Source organism: Uloborus diversus, chromosome 4 (assembly GCF_026930045.1).
Source record: "Uloborus diversus isolate 005 chromosome 4, Udiv.v.3.1, whole genome shotgun sequence".
Lineage (NCBI taxonomy): Eukaryota > Metazoa > Arthropoda > Arachnida > Araneae > Uloboridae > Uloborus > Uloborus diversus.
Window position 1 is genome coordinate 76436862 of NC_072734.1, and position 15467 is coordinate 76452328.

The following is a 15467-nucleotide window of genomic DNA, read 5'->3' on the forward strand; positions in this document are numbered from 1 at the left end:
AGGAAAATTGTTTCTTATTATTTGTTTTTAGATAGTGACAAGTGGAGAATGTCGAAGTCTTTGCGTATCTTATTCCTTTTCAAATACTTTGTATAATAGGGGAATAATACATAAGTTTCGAGTTATCCAACGCCATATTTTGTGCATGTAATTAACTCGTCCTTTCAGCCTTGTAGCGTCTCTTGCCTGAGGTAAATATATGCATTTGATGTTTCAGTTTCAATAATGTGACATTCCATCGAATGATCTTATTTCAATCATTTACAGAACGGCTCAACATTTGTGAAAATTCAACGCTTTCTTTCGATATTTATCTGTTGGTATTTAAAAAATACCTAAGACAAGATTTTTTATTTTCCTTTTAAGTTTTAAGCCTTAATATCTTTGAATCTCTTTAATTTGTCTGCATCACATGCATTTCATTTAAGAAGTTACTGATGGAACTACAGATTTGCAACTTTAATGTTTTGTACCAAGAAGATTGAGCTGCAGCAGCTAACTCGACTTAATGGCGTTCCCTCTCGTTTCGAGTCATTATTGTTCATAATGAATGCAAAAATTTCGTTCGGCATTTTAAATTAGCATTTCAGAAACATTTTTTTTTTTGTTCAATTTTTTCGCATTGGTAATTTATAAAAAAATATTTTTTCTGATTTTCTGCTGCTGTAGTTCGTTTACTTAGCATTTTTTAAATGATCAGCATACTAAATTTTAGGACTATTATCTTGTTTTCTGGACATTCAGTTGAGAAATAATTATTTTTAGACAAATTAGCAATTGTTCGTAAAGAAACCCTTTAAACAATTGACATGAAGAGTAAATTTGTTAAAAACAATTTTAAAATGAGATCAGCAATCAATTTTGCCTTTGTAAAAATAATTTGATATTTTACTGCTTTATAAAAAATTGCTTGCAATATGTAGCATTTCCTTTTTTAGAGACGTACCGAGTAGCACTTTGGCCGAGTAGCCGAGTACCGAGTACTCGGCCTTTCACTACTCGGCCGAGTACCGAGTTACCGAGTACTCGGCCTTTCACTACTCGGCCGAGTTCCCTAGTACAAATTATGTTTTAAAAAGAACCACCGACACACATGTGATGAATTTTGAACTTATTGGAATAGTTGTATAGACCTCCTTGTCCATACAATAGTTTTTAAAACTAAATTCCTGCTGAAATTTAACTACGCATTATATAAAAAATTTTGTTTGTGTCAAAAATTTTACAAAAACATTATTTTTAAAATTAAAAATAAATAAACTAAAGGTATGATTAATCGAGTTGGTATTAAAACAAATTACAGTAAAATCCCTCTGATGTGGACACTAACAGGAAATTTTTTTTTTGTTCGCAATAGAGAGGTGTCCGCAGGACAGGGGTTTAATAATGTTATTTGCATTGGAACTGGGGAATTAAAAATTGTTGGCATAGAGGGGTGTCCGTTAGGAGGGTTTCACTGCATACCAATCAATTATAGTTCTAGTCCACCAAACATAAATAATTTTTAAAAGCAGATAAAACAAATGTGCAGGAACACTACAGACATGTGTTTCTGCCCCCCCCCCCTTTACAAGGAACGTCTATTTCAATTCATACATGTGAGCTAAAGAATGTAAAGACATTCGACAAAAAACTTTAAATCCACGAGCTCCCATTTTGTGCATTGAAAAAGGAATTTCTTGTAAAGCCAAAACACGTGTCTGCAGTGTTCCTGCACTGTGCTTTTAACATTGTTTTATTTCCTTTTATTTTTTCAATAAAGGTATTTTTATGTTTTTTATAACTAATTTTTGTTTGTAGCAAAAATCCATTTTTAATATGAAAATTCCATATTTTCTATACTTACCTCTTTTGCATAATTTTTAATAAATAAGTTTTATTAACTTCGCGGACATTAAAATAAAGATTTTTTCCATTGAAGCATTACAAACTTCATTATTCTCAAAATTTAAACTTGACTTATAAATTTTAATTGTAAATGATTGCAGAATATAATGCTTGCTCTCTTTTTTTTAAATTTTAGTATCTGTCTTGGATAATATTCAATTTTTTGCAACTACTCGGTATTGGCCGAGTATCTGATCAGAATTTGGCCGAGTACCGAGTACTCGGCAAATTGGCCGAGTAGGCCGAGTACCGAGTAGTTACCGAGTACTCGGTACGTCTCTACCTTTTATCTATTTTTAAATTCCTGATACGTATATATTTGGTTTGTTAAAAATGATGGTCTAGAATGTTCAATTTGACATCTAAAAACTTATTTATAGTGGCATAATAGAACCAGGAAATTGGGGGAAAAGTCTGGGAATTTTTTAAAAAATAACAAAAATTCTGGGAAAATTTATTAAATTTACATCATAAAGCTTTAATTTAAGTTTTTATTTCTGACACTGATTGGTGATCCCTGTATAAACTGGTGCTGCTTAGTTTTTGGCACTGCTTTACTACTCAAAAGTCTCATGATCAATTTTATGAATAGGTCATTCTTACTCAACTTGTTCAACCATCAAAACTTATGTTGGATTTTGGTGAAACTTGAGCTTGTGTGCTCTTTTTACGAATGAAGAATGCTTGTAAAAAATGTTCAATACTACAGGCATCGTGATGTAAAATACCTGGGTATTTATTTTTATGGGTAAATACCTAAAATGGGTATTTACCCGGGTATTTATTTCAAAAATTTATATTCAAATAAAATACTTTTCTGTCTGTATTTCACTATGTATAACCAATCATATACAAAACAAATTTTTGTCCAAAAATTGTATTTTGATCAAATTTGAAGTTTAACCAGTACACATACAAAGTGAATGACAAACTAACGCCTCCTAAATACTAAATGCCTATCGCGTTCTCCCTTTTAACATAGAGCAAAATGATCCCAGTAAGCATATTTTCGGTCTTCTGGCTACTGCCAACTATCAAAGATCGAAAGCATTAGAAATTAAAAGCTGAGAAAACAGTTGGTTAACTTCTAAATTTAAATTTTAAAATTAACCAATTAACCATTTGATTTGAATTGTTTGGATCCATCGTCATAGCAACACCATCCATATATTGCCGTCAGGTAGTAGCGTTGTTTGTGTACCAGCGGAGGATCACTTTTAAAGCAAATGTGACAGGCATTTAGTATTTAGGAGGCTTTGGACAAACTGATTACAACTCAAAGCCAAAACTAACTAGTAGCATGATATTATGAAAAATCAATGAAAAGTTGTGCTGGTGCTATCTATGTGACAAAATTAAACTTAAATCCCTTTGCTTTACTCCATAAAAAATTAAATTATCCTGCCATCCTATTTAAGTTTTAGAATAGTTCATTCTAAATTCTGGCAGATTTTTTGATAAGATTTCATTACCCCTTTAATTAAAGAGATTATAATATATAAATTTTTATATTTTTAATCTTTCATTTTACAGTATATGTTTTAAAAAGAAAATCATCACCTTTTGATACCACCTAAAGTTTTATTTGGCAAAATGTGCAATTACTAGGCGCTTTACCCTGCCTTAGGATAAATATCCAAAAAAATATTTACCTTCCCACCTGACATCTGTATTAAAAATAGTTCGAATAAATTTTCATCATGAAGTACTGGGGAGCAAATGCAAATGAGCAAGGCAACAGAATTTTTTTTTTTTTGCTTATTAATGAAAACTGTTTCTATATTTGCCACGTTACCACTTAAACAGCAATAAAATAAATAACATCATAGTCTTAATAACTTCTCAGTAAATTCTTCCAAGCATCCCTCATGCTTCTTCTTTTTTTTTTTTTTTTTCATTTTGGATATGACTAACCTAGATTGTGATTTTGAAATCCTGAAGTTCATCATTGAATTGCATGCTTATACTTGTCCAATTATGACATTATAAAGAAAGATTCTTTGGTTCACAATATGTTTCTTCCATAATTTCAAGTCTTCCAATAAAAATATTATAAACTGTGTACAGGGGTCTGTCCAGGATTTTTCACAGGGTCCGTTTTTTGTGAAAAATCCAATAATTTTGTGAAAAATCAAATAATTTCGCAAAAAAAAAAAAAAAAAAAAAAAAAATTCTTTTTTTGTTAAAACGAAATTTTATAATTTAGAGATGGCACAAACTGCATCAGTTAAATTTAGTGTTTTCCTCTTCTATGTCGAGAATATCGTTTTGGAGTGTTTTTCTGATATTTAACGGGGGGGGGGGGGGGGCATCGCTCTCTCAAGTATCAATATTTATCTACCATTCTACATTATGTTAAATTATACTACAAATATTTCTGTCCAGTATTTAAAATAATTGTAACAAAAAAATAAATAAATAACATACAATTCAGAATAGGGTTCAGCATTTACCTTTGTGACCCAAAACACTCTTAAAAGTACAGAATTTCGTTTAAAACTTATAAATTCTGTGATTTTAACAAAAATAAAAAGTTATTTTGATTGTTTACCTCTTAACAAAGCGTAATAAACATCATAAATTCGAAAAATCGGATTCCGATAGCGGATGCAAAGAGATCGCAATTCTCGAAGTCAAGGCATCAAAAGTATAAAAACGACTTGTAAAAGAAATATTTTTGATAAAATTATTTTAAAATTGCATTTTAGAGTCCTATGATAAACATTTCATTAACATCTGTGGACACAGTTGAAGCAAAAAAATAAATAAATAAAATAAAATAAACCATCTATTCAGCATTTTAATTTTTAACTCATAACAGAAAATGGAGTTTTGCTTTAAAAACTTGAAATGAGAGTTCTAACAGAAATAAAGAGACTTTTCATTTATTTGCATCCTAATAAAGCGAAGTTAGCTCGAAAAAAGAACAAAATATGATTCTCATATCGGATGTTAAAAGATTGCATTTCTCAAAATGTAGACATCTAAAAAAAACGGTAATTAAAAGAGTTTATTTAAAGTTAATCATCCTTGTTAGCATGGAAAAATCAAAACCCATATAATTTTCTCCCAAAATAACAATTAAACATTGCACCGCACCATAAAAACGCAAATATTGACGAGAATATTTTCTAATTAAGTCATTATAAAGGTTCAACGCCAGACGCTAAGTGGTGATAATTTTGAAGTTGGTAACCCTATATGAAGCGATCATATTTTTCCCCACCCTTACTATCCTTTTGCAGTTCTAAGTTCATTTCGCAGATATATATTATTATTGTTTATTAAATCTTAAATCATGAGCGGGGAGAAAAGTGCTTACCAATGCCTTTTCAGAAAAGTTTATAACAACACCGCTGCTAATTAGCTGTGATAAAACAAACAACCATTATATTTATTTGGCAGTAGCAATTGAGCAATTGTTTATCGCTTGCAGGAGCATCGCAAGAGTGCCAATTTTTTTTTTCTTTCAAAATTAGCCGATTTTGTATAAGCTGATCCCTCTAATTTGACTTCAAAAAAGGTTCCAAAAATTATCGGTTTCTACATAGAAATATGCGTTATTTTGCTTTCAGATTTGCTCTTTCAATAAACAATTTGTGAAAGATCCGATCTTGGTTATCATAATTTTGTGAAGCGTCCGTTTTGTTTGATCGGGATTTTGTGAAAGGTCCGTTTTGTTTGATCGGGATTTTGTGAAGGGTCCGTTAACGGACTCAAATATCCTCTGGCCAGACCCCTGGTGTAATACATATGTATGTATCAGTTTTACCAATTATTTCATACTTAGATTTAAAAAAAAAAAATCAGACTCACTTTTTGCATTTTTTTGTAAAATACCCAGTTTTTGGGTATTTACTCAAGCCTTGGGAAAATACCCGGGTAAATACCCAAATAATATTTACCTACCCACTGGGTATTTACCCGATCCACATCACTACACAGGCATAAGCACAAGTTACCATCTGGGTATCTATTACATTAAATAATAGTTTCCCCACTGCTCTCTCCTGAGTCACTATGGGTAAGTTAGGTAAGTGCATTATTAAGTTTAAAGTTTTGTCTTGAATTAATTTTTATGTATTTAGTTTTGTGAAAAGGAATAATTGTCAATCTTAGCCAAGAAAAATGTTTATACTTATTATTAACAAATTGCAATTCATTAACCCGTAATACGGGACGTGTGGTCTTGCAGAACGGTCTGATTGATTGTGAACTTGGACCCCACCCTCCCCTGCTTATCAGTATCTTTTGACAAGTGTATCATTTAAATCTCATTGCACTTTTAGAAGTGGTCTCTTGAGATCTCACCTCCCTTTCAGTAATACAATTTTTGGCCTACACATGGCTTAAAATTAGGACCATAGAGATGGTTTAATTTATCTGGTCTGCATTTTGCGGAAGAGATGCCAAGAATTCTAGATGAGGTCGAGAGTTGTGTAAACTGTTCGCAAAAGTTATGCAATGAGTATTCAAAAGACAATAAGAGTTTAATTGTTCCTGGAAATAAGACATGATATACTAATAGTTAAGATGCTGTCAAAAAGTTTCTGTAATGTGATATAATCAGTTTTTTGGTATTGTCCTTTGTTATGTCCTACTTTTTCACCTCTCTTGTTACAGGTAAATGTGCCATCAACTCTAAATGATTATTTCAAGTCTTGTATAAAAATATTTTTATTAATGTATTATATTTTAATTTGTTTCAGCTGCATGTTTAAGAGTTTTGAAAATGGCTGATGAAAATCATACGCAAATGCTTATCCAACCACAGCCTCCACCTTCTCAACAGCAACAACAGATGCAACAGCAGCAACAACTCCAACAGACCCAGATGCAGCCACAACTACAACAACCACAAATGCAACAGCCTCAGCTTCAACAACAGCAACTACAACAATCGCCAATGCAACAACAGCAACCTCAGCAGACTGTAGCTGCCACAATGCCCATGGGCAACAGTGTGGAACAAAATAACCACATGAACGTCACAACATCTGTGCCCATCAATGTTGCTACGTTAAATGTTTCTCAACCGCAAATGCAAACCCTCCAGCAAACTGTGAATACTAGTACTGGTGCATCAGTCCAAATGGCTGTTCCACAGTTGACTGCACAAGCACAGACAGTTCAAGCAAGTAATATGATGTCTCAAAGTTCTGCACCATATACCACCATACATCCAACAATGACTATGTCTCAGTCTCCTCTGCAGCAGGTATAATTATGGAAATCAAATCTATATCTTTCAATATATTTGTATTTGTATACCTTTGTAAAAATACTTAATACATGTTCATATTTCTATTCTTTTTCTTGTCAAATCTTTTGCAGGTCCTTTTGCACTACAAGTTTTATAGGCAAAGATATTTTTTATAAATTGAATGATTTACTGTTTTTGTTTTTGAGCTATATTATGGATAATGGTCACAAATATGTATTTCAATTACTTTTGTCATTTGCAATATAAGCTTAGAATTTTCAAAGTCCTTGACCAAGAGCTTAAGAAAATTGTTCTTGAATTTTTTTTATGAACCAGGATTCAAAAATGTGTCATAGCTGTGCAGTAGAACACATTTTTTACTCTGTACTTCCTCTCTTCTTCAATCCTTTTCAAGAAAAAAATAAACAAAAAATGTGGAAAGCTAAAGCATCAATTTACACCATCTGCCAAAAAAAGAGTTAGCATAAATATGTATAAGTGTGTTTAAAATATGATGAACACTTGTTACCTGGTGTCTTTTTCCTGGAACTAGAATCAAGTTTTAACAGTACATGGGTAGATATTTTTTAAAATGAGTCACTGATCCAACAGACGAGTAACTCTACCATTTCACTGGTCTGCACAACATACTTTTAATGGTCCATTCAAGCATGTTAGTTTTAAATATACTGTAAAAGCCTTTATTTTTGTGCACTTGTAGTAATTACAAATATTTAAGCCTCGTAAAATATTTCACCTTTATTTATGTAATCAACTTTCATGCTGTTCATAAAAAATTCACAACATTTTCAGCTCGCAAAATCTCCAATATCTTCATTTTTGCGAAAATTACGGCTCTTGAAAGTAAATGCTTTTATAGTAACGAGAAATTTTAAAAAAAATTACAAAAAAAAACTAAAACAAAATTAATTAACATAGCCAAATGAAAACCATCAGCAGTTTTGAATTAATATTTCTAAAGCGAATAGGGTGGAGAAGAGGACATCATTTTTTAGTAACACAGATGCTGGTCTGGTGATTTAGGCAACAAAATATAATCTGTGTTGCTTTGGGAAGGAAGAGGAAAATGGCTGTGAGAAAACTTTTAGAAATTTTCTTGCAAAGAAGATTAAACGCAGGAGTGTGCACAGAAATTTTGGAGTCGGTCGCAAATGACTTTTACGGTCCCCCTCCATATTGTTTACCTCTAGGTATCTATGCATATTTCACCTATCATTTTAAAAATCTCGGAACTCATTCAGGCTCGGACCCGAGTCAACAGGTGTCCCTTCTCCCCCGCCACCATGAATGTCCCGGTTTAAGCATCATAAGTAAAAGTGAACTTTCTGCGCAGTGTCAAAATATCATGATGCTTAAATTTTCGAACAGAAAAAGGGAATACAAATTTACTGGTCACATGGGCCACTAAAATTTATATTCTGCTGGTCCAGTTTATGTCAAGCCAAATGAAACCCATCACAAATGACTTTTCACAGAATACAAATTTACTGTTCACATGGGCTACTAAAATCTATATTCTGCTGGTCCAGTTTATGTCATTGTGGTCTCGGCAGTAAGTCACTGTTAATTTCAAGCCTTACACTGAGTCAGATGAATCTTTTTTTACAATGACATGGACACCCATATGCAAAATTTTAAGGGGGTGGGGCCGCTAAGACATTTTCATTATGGTTTAGCAGGATATTTTCCCCATGGAAACAGAGATCAGTATGAATTAGTTATTAAAATTGGAATATTTTAATAATTTATTCATTAAGGGCTGCAGAAGAAATGTTTTTACATTTTTGTAAAGAAAAAAGTACTAAAAGCAAAAAAGTTCTAATTTCTAAGGGGGCTTGGGTCGCCAATTGTCCTCCCCCCCCCTGCCATATGGCGCCCATGCGCAATGGTAATTTTGTTGCCCCCGACATGAGGTTATATTATGATCTTTTAGTGACTTCATTTTAGTAGATCATGACTTAGATAGTAATGTTTTTGTTTTTAGAAATGATCACATTTTCAAAACTACTGATTTATTTAAAAATCAAAGTTATAAAAGGCTGGAAGATGCAACAAAAGCATTTTAATGTTAAAAATACAAATACCAATAAAAAATGCATAAATGTATTTCAAGGTTAATAGGAATAGGGATGATATAGCGACTGTATCTTACCTTTCTTTAAAATTCATTTCATTTCTCTCAATTTTTATGGTGATGGGATTCGACTTTTATTGTATTATTTTGTGTGCAATTTTTGCAGTTATAGATCATATATCATATATTTTTGAAATGAGTAATTGAAATATAAATTACATTTTAGGTTCAAGTAATGCAACAACCTATCTCAGCATCATATCTTCAACATTTATACCCACAGCAGCAATTCCTTTTACCTGGAAATTTAACCTTACAACATGGTATGGCTGGTCCAACTTTGCAAAGTATTGGTGCTACTCAAGGCTTGAGTTTACAGTTACAAGCTGCTAAAACATTAGATCCCAAGACTTCCATGGGAGGTCAACTTCAAGCTGTAAATACAAATAAGGTGAGATAAATTAACCTTTTCATAGGTGAAAGTGCAAGTTTTTTTATATTTAGGTCTTGTTTATGCATGAGTGTAGTTGCTTGGTGTCTAGATGGGCAACATAGAAGTGAACAATTGAAATTTCACCAAATATGCTTTAAAGAAAGTGAATAAATAAAGTGATAAATTGAAGGAGCTTTTAGGAGAGCTAGCAGTAGTTTTTGCTTACATAGGTTTGTCACTTGATTTGAACAGGGTTCGTACACTCCTTCAAAACTCCTCCAATACTCTTTCATTCAGAAATTTTTTTGAAGGGACCTTCAAACTCTTTCAGTTTGGTTTTAACTTCTTTTTTAGTTCAAGACTACATAATTTTCCTCTATGACAGTAACTTAAAATACTGCGATCGACAACTTAACATCGTCACAAGGGCAAAGGTATAAGGACAATTTTGATGTAGTAATTTCGTATATTTATTTTTGTCATAAAGATGTGATTTACCAATTGATCATAGAAGTCGTAAAAGTTGAAGATGAAAATATTATTAGATGACTAAGACAGTTCATAATACTTAAATGGTGCTTGGCAATTTTTTCAAGTTTTATGATTATTGATTTTCCTTCCACCACACTCTCAGCAGTAAAAGTCAGTTTTTCTAATTATTTTTTAAATATTTAAAAACACATAAGTGGATGTACTATAGTAAGCAACGATGTCCGCATATACGCCATATACTCTCAAACATTTTACATTTTTTAGTTATATAGCGTATTCCCTCAAACTTCAAAAATTTTCGTATTATGACCTGTTATGCATATGATTGCATAAACATATTGTGCATAACGATTACTGGGAGTATACCCTCAGAAAAGTTGATGGGAACATCACTGATAGTAAGTGATAGTGTTACAAAAATAATTGTTTAGTAAATTACAGCTATGATATTGTAAAAAGGGTCATCCACATCCACAAGTGATGTCATGCCTTGAGGGGGGAGACGGGTGCGTAAAATTGTGACAAGGGGGAAGAAGGAGGATGACAAAAAGTGACATCACACAGTTATTATATCAATATATTTATAAAAAAAATAGTGCATGTGACAAGAGGTGAAGTGTGACACTTTGTGATAAAGGGGAAGGAGGCCAAAAATAATGGAAAAAAATATTGTGACATCATTTAAAGACAGCCCATTAGTACTCCTTCAAGATCTCATTTTGCTCCTTCAAAACTTTTTCAAAACTCCTTAATTTTTTTTTCTGAAATTGAGTATGAACCTGTTGAAGATAATTCTGTACCTTAGGGAAAATTAAAAAAATAACTTTTTGATAGGACTTTCAATGTTAAGAACTCCTTTCTAATAACAAGATACCACTACAAAATATCGTGAAATTTTTGTTGAAAGTCACAAGTGAAAAATTAAGTACAGGTACGGAGTGTATCTCAGACCAGAAATGTTTCTGGAAAAAACAATAATATACCTGTAACTTGTTTTTTTCCCCTCCAAATTTTGACATATATTTAATTCAAAAACTTCTGAGACCATGAAAGCAAACCACCAGCGCTTGGATTGACACGGATTATGACAGTACCAAACATTCTCCAATAGATAGTTTGCATGTTTGTTTTTGAAATAAATAAAAAAGTGTCTTGTTATCTATATCTATTTTGCATTTTCTGTTCTTTGAAAAAAATGTAAGACACAGTCGAATCTCGATAACTCAAAGTTTATAACTGAGATATTCCTTTATCTCGAAGTTTTTATTGGGTCCCAAACTCTTCAGCCTGTTATGGAAACTTCCCATATACTACCAATAACTCGAACGGTTTAGCAGACCCCTTGCGACTTCGAGTCATCAAGAGTTGACTGTATTTTAATTTTTTTCTTTTCATTTCAAATTATTAAACATGTTTTAAAATGTATTTTTTAGGCTATGGCCGTTAATACTGGCACCATGATGACAACTTCAGGGCAAGTCATTGGTGCAGCTGGTCCAAAAGCAAATTTTCCTCAGCAAATGATAGCTACACCTGGAAAACAAACAATTATTCACAGTCAAACTGGATTTACCAATCAAGCTCCTAATCAAACAGTTGTCATTGGTCAATTAGGTGTTATTCCAAATCAGCAGGCCATTTTCAACCAGAAAGCACTTGCCGATTCTCAAAAAGGGAAAACATTTGTAAGTTATATTAATTAATTATTTAATTATGTAAACATCACTAGCGCCGACTCCATGGAGCTGCCCCCCCCCCCTCAATAATTTTTGATTGTGTGTGTGTCTTTTTTGAGGGATTGGAGAGTGCTTTTTGTGAAGACGAGTTTTTTTTTGCTTAACGAGTGTCAATGAGGATTGTGAAATGTTTAAGAAATTTGCAGGCCTTTATGAAACTTGAAGTATTAAGGCAAAGACTGAAAGATGCTTTCGTCCGCCTATACTTACCTTTTCAGGATTTGAGGGGGCTGATTTGTAGTGTGTCAAAAATGAGGGAGAGTTTTGTGGACTTCAAAAGTTGATTTTTAATTTACAAGCAAATGAGAACATGCTCTCTTCTTTTTTTACATTAATTTACATCCCTGTTTTAGTTCTTCGAAAAAAATCTCACAACTGCAACTATGGCTGAAAATAAACAAGGGGGCTCCCTTGTATCATGGAAAATAAAATTTGATGTCATTACTGCCACATGTTAATGAGGAATGGCATTTTGTGTTTAGGTAACGAAGGTGAGACTTTATTGTGTGACATGTGACAACTCCTTGTCCCACTAAAACGAACTAAAACACAATATTAAGAAACTAAATATGCTTAAACAAATAGTATTTGAGACACTTGTGAAAGGAATAATTAATAAGTTTGTACTTTTAATTAAACAAGTTATTAAACAACATAAACAGTCGCACAAGGTGCTACATGTGAGGTGAGAATTCACATGTTGTGAACCAAAAATATACTAAAATTATTATTAAAAAATTGTTCGCAGGTTTAAATAGATATATTTTTGATGAAATTAAAAATCATTGTTCCTTAATGTTTTTACAGTAAAAGGCATGTGACAGAAAAGTTACACTTTTTGAAGAATGACCCACAAGAGGAGTTATTAAATTATTAAAAAGAAAGAAGAGGATTGGTGTTATACAAACCTTTTGAAAACATTGTAATTGGAGTTATCCTCTTTTAGTAGCAAACGCTTTAATTATCTTTCTCCACACATATATGTTTGACGCTATTCTCTGTATTTGTGTGCACATATTTTAGTAATGACCCCATTCTAGTCTCTTAACACAAATCAAATTGTCTACTTGAACATTCGACAATCGTTTGGCACATCGATTGCCTACTCAGGCTATTACGCCAATAAACTCAATAGAACCAATCAACCAACCAGAAAAACCCTGTTACATTTTCAGTATTAGTTAAAGGGGTTTTTCCATCTCCAGCTCAATCGCTTCCAATGCCGGGCTGATGAGTGCTATTAATACAAAACTGCAGACCTCGGCTGAAAGTACTGAGCTGGTGGTGTGTTACATTTTCTGGTTTGAAAAAGGAAAATAAGTAAACTGATGTTTTCAAGGCACAGAAATCAGAGTTTTTTGGGCGGGGGGAGGATAGATGCCTTAGGATTACATACCCCCTTAGACCCTCGAAAATGTTTAACGTCCTCCCCCCCCCCAATAATTTATGCAAGTCAGCGCCCCTGGTAAACATTCTGATACACAATAGTGTGCTTAAGTTTTCTGATATGAAGAGTAAGTTTTAGTATCAGTAGCATTTATGTATTCTAGTCTCACTTTCAGGGTAAAATTTTTTTTTCATTAGTTCAGGCATTTAGGCACTTAGTACTATGAAAAATTATGTTATATTTTAGACATTTGTCGAAAATGTAATGAGGTGCTGTAAGAAGAAGCAAGGAGTGCCACGAAGCTTTTCATATTATCAATGTACAAGAAATCTTTGTGGGCCAAATAAGGCTATGTAGACCAAGAAGACCACCCGGCACCCCATTTTTTGAAGTAGCCTGACAAAAATTGGGATTTCATCATCATCAGAATGCCTTATTAAAGAGAAAACCTTATTAAAAAGTTTTTAATCACCAGACAACAGTGCAGCAAAAGTTATTAAGTGATGTCAAAATTACCTGATTTTATTTTACAGTAAAATTTGTTTTTTCCTTCTTCACTGTAGTTTAATATAAAAAAAGTTGTTAATTTTTCTTCAAGTTCAATTTATTAAGTTGAGAAATTGAAAAAGAAAATGTCGTTGCGGCCACTAGTTTGAGAAATCCTGAAATAGATAATCGACTAACTGTGGGTAATGATTGGGCAACTGGAAAATGAGTTATGTGTAAAACTTCTTAAGTATAGTGAGTGTTTAGGAGTCATGTGCTCCAAAGTAAAAGAAGAAAAAAAAATACTGCTGTCTGGTACTAGACAGCTTTGATAAATTGAATGATTAGAAACATCAATTTCAGATGCTATAAACTGAATGCTAATTGTCTATTCATAAACTTCACATTTCATTTTTTATGTAATCAAAACTAATGTTTCAAAATTTCTCATGAAAATTCTAAATTTATCTTATGAAGCTATATTTTTAAAATCAGATTTTGAAATAATTGTGTTTGAATACTTTGTAGACTTTTCACAACCAGCAAGCAACATTGCAACCAAAATCTTTGTATTCGTCAGCTGTGCCAGTGCATTCCACTGCTCAAGTTTTTAATGGAAGCCATATGAAACCTATTGGTACACAGTCACAAATATTAACGTCTCAGGCTCCTGCTACAATGTTAAGCAATGCTCAACTGTTTGGTAAATATATCATTTATGTACTGTGTGTTAATTTTTTTTTTTTAAATTATTTGTAAAATGTACAATAGTGTCAGGTTGGGTAAAATGGGTATAAAATAGCCTACTTTTGGATTTCGACTTAAATATTTTTGTCGAAATATTTTGTTTCTTTTTTTTTATGCATACATTACATATGTTAAGAGTAGAATTAAATGATTTTTACATATAATTTGATACAAATTTATTTTTGAGAGGAGTGTTTATGACTGTATGTTTTTTATACCCATTTTACCCCACGCAGGTGAAAATGGGTAGCCTGTGGGTAAAAAGAGTATTGAAGTCTAAGAAGTGATAAAAAAGCACACTATTTGTTCAATGCAGTGTGATGATATAGACTTAAGAGTCAGTTAACAAAATTTAACTATTTCATTTAAAAAAAATAGTGCGAACAGTAAATTTGACAAAATATTAATATGGTTTATTTCAATCCATGATAGCCATACTTGTCATTCTTTTTTTAAAAAAAGTAATGGCCTCCATTGTTAAATTGTGGCTCATTAAATTTTTTTATTATTTGATGTTTTTCAATAAAATCCATGTCGTCTACATCAGGAAAAATAAAAAAGCATCCCTCATCTCGGATTTTGTAAATATATTTCATCTCATATTTCCCTCAACAGCCATATATTTGCCAACAAATTCTTTCTTGCTTGTTTCCTGTAGGTATAATATTTATACACAGGCACTTGTGGTTAAACTTTGCTTCATAAGCATATTTTTAGCAGTTTCTATTCCAGATACTTCCTCTGAATGGAAACTTTCTTTTTCCACTATTTTTTGTTCTTTAATTCATTATATTTTTTAGGGCTCGACCGATGGCATTTTTGGCTGATGGGCCGATGCCGATTGTTCAAAGATGGCCGATGGCCGATTGTTTTCCTCCAAATGGCCGATTGTCGATGGCCGATGGCGAAAAAAAAAATCTAACAGAAATAAATTGATAAGATTGTCAGAGATTTAAAGGATCATTGATTCATTTCACTTTACTTCATTTCTACGAATAAGG

The 15467-nt window shown here is 32.3% G+C and overlaps 1 protein-coding gene across 1 annotated transcript in view; it reads left to right on the forward strand.

Annotated features, from left to right (window-relative positions):
* Positions 1–6688: 6688 nt before the first annotated feature.
* Positions 6689–15467, forward strand: part of LOC129220643 (polyhomeotic-like protein 2) — a 52285-nt gene continuing 43506 nt past the window's right edge. The window contains 4 exon segments of the mRNA XM_054855072.1: positions 6689–7105; positions 9412–9636; positions 11544–11795; positions 14248–14422. Of these exon segments, the coding sequence (XP_054711047.1) occupies positions 6689–7105; positions 9412–9636; positions 11544–11795; positions 14248–14422 (1069 nt within the window).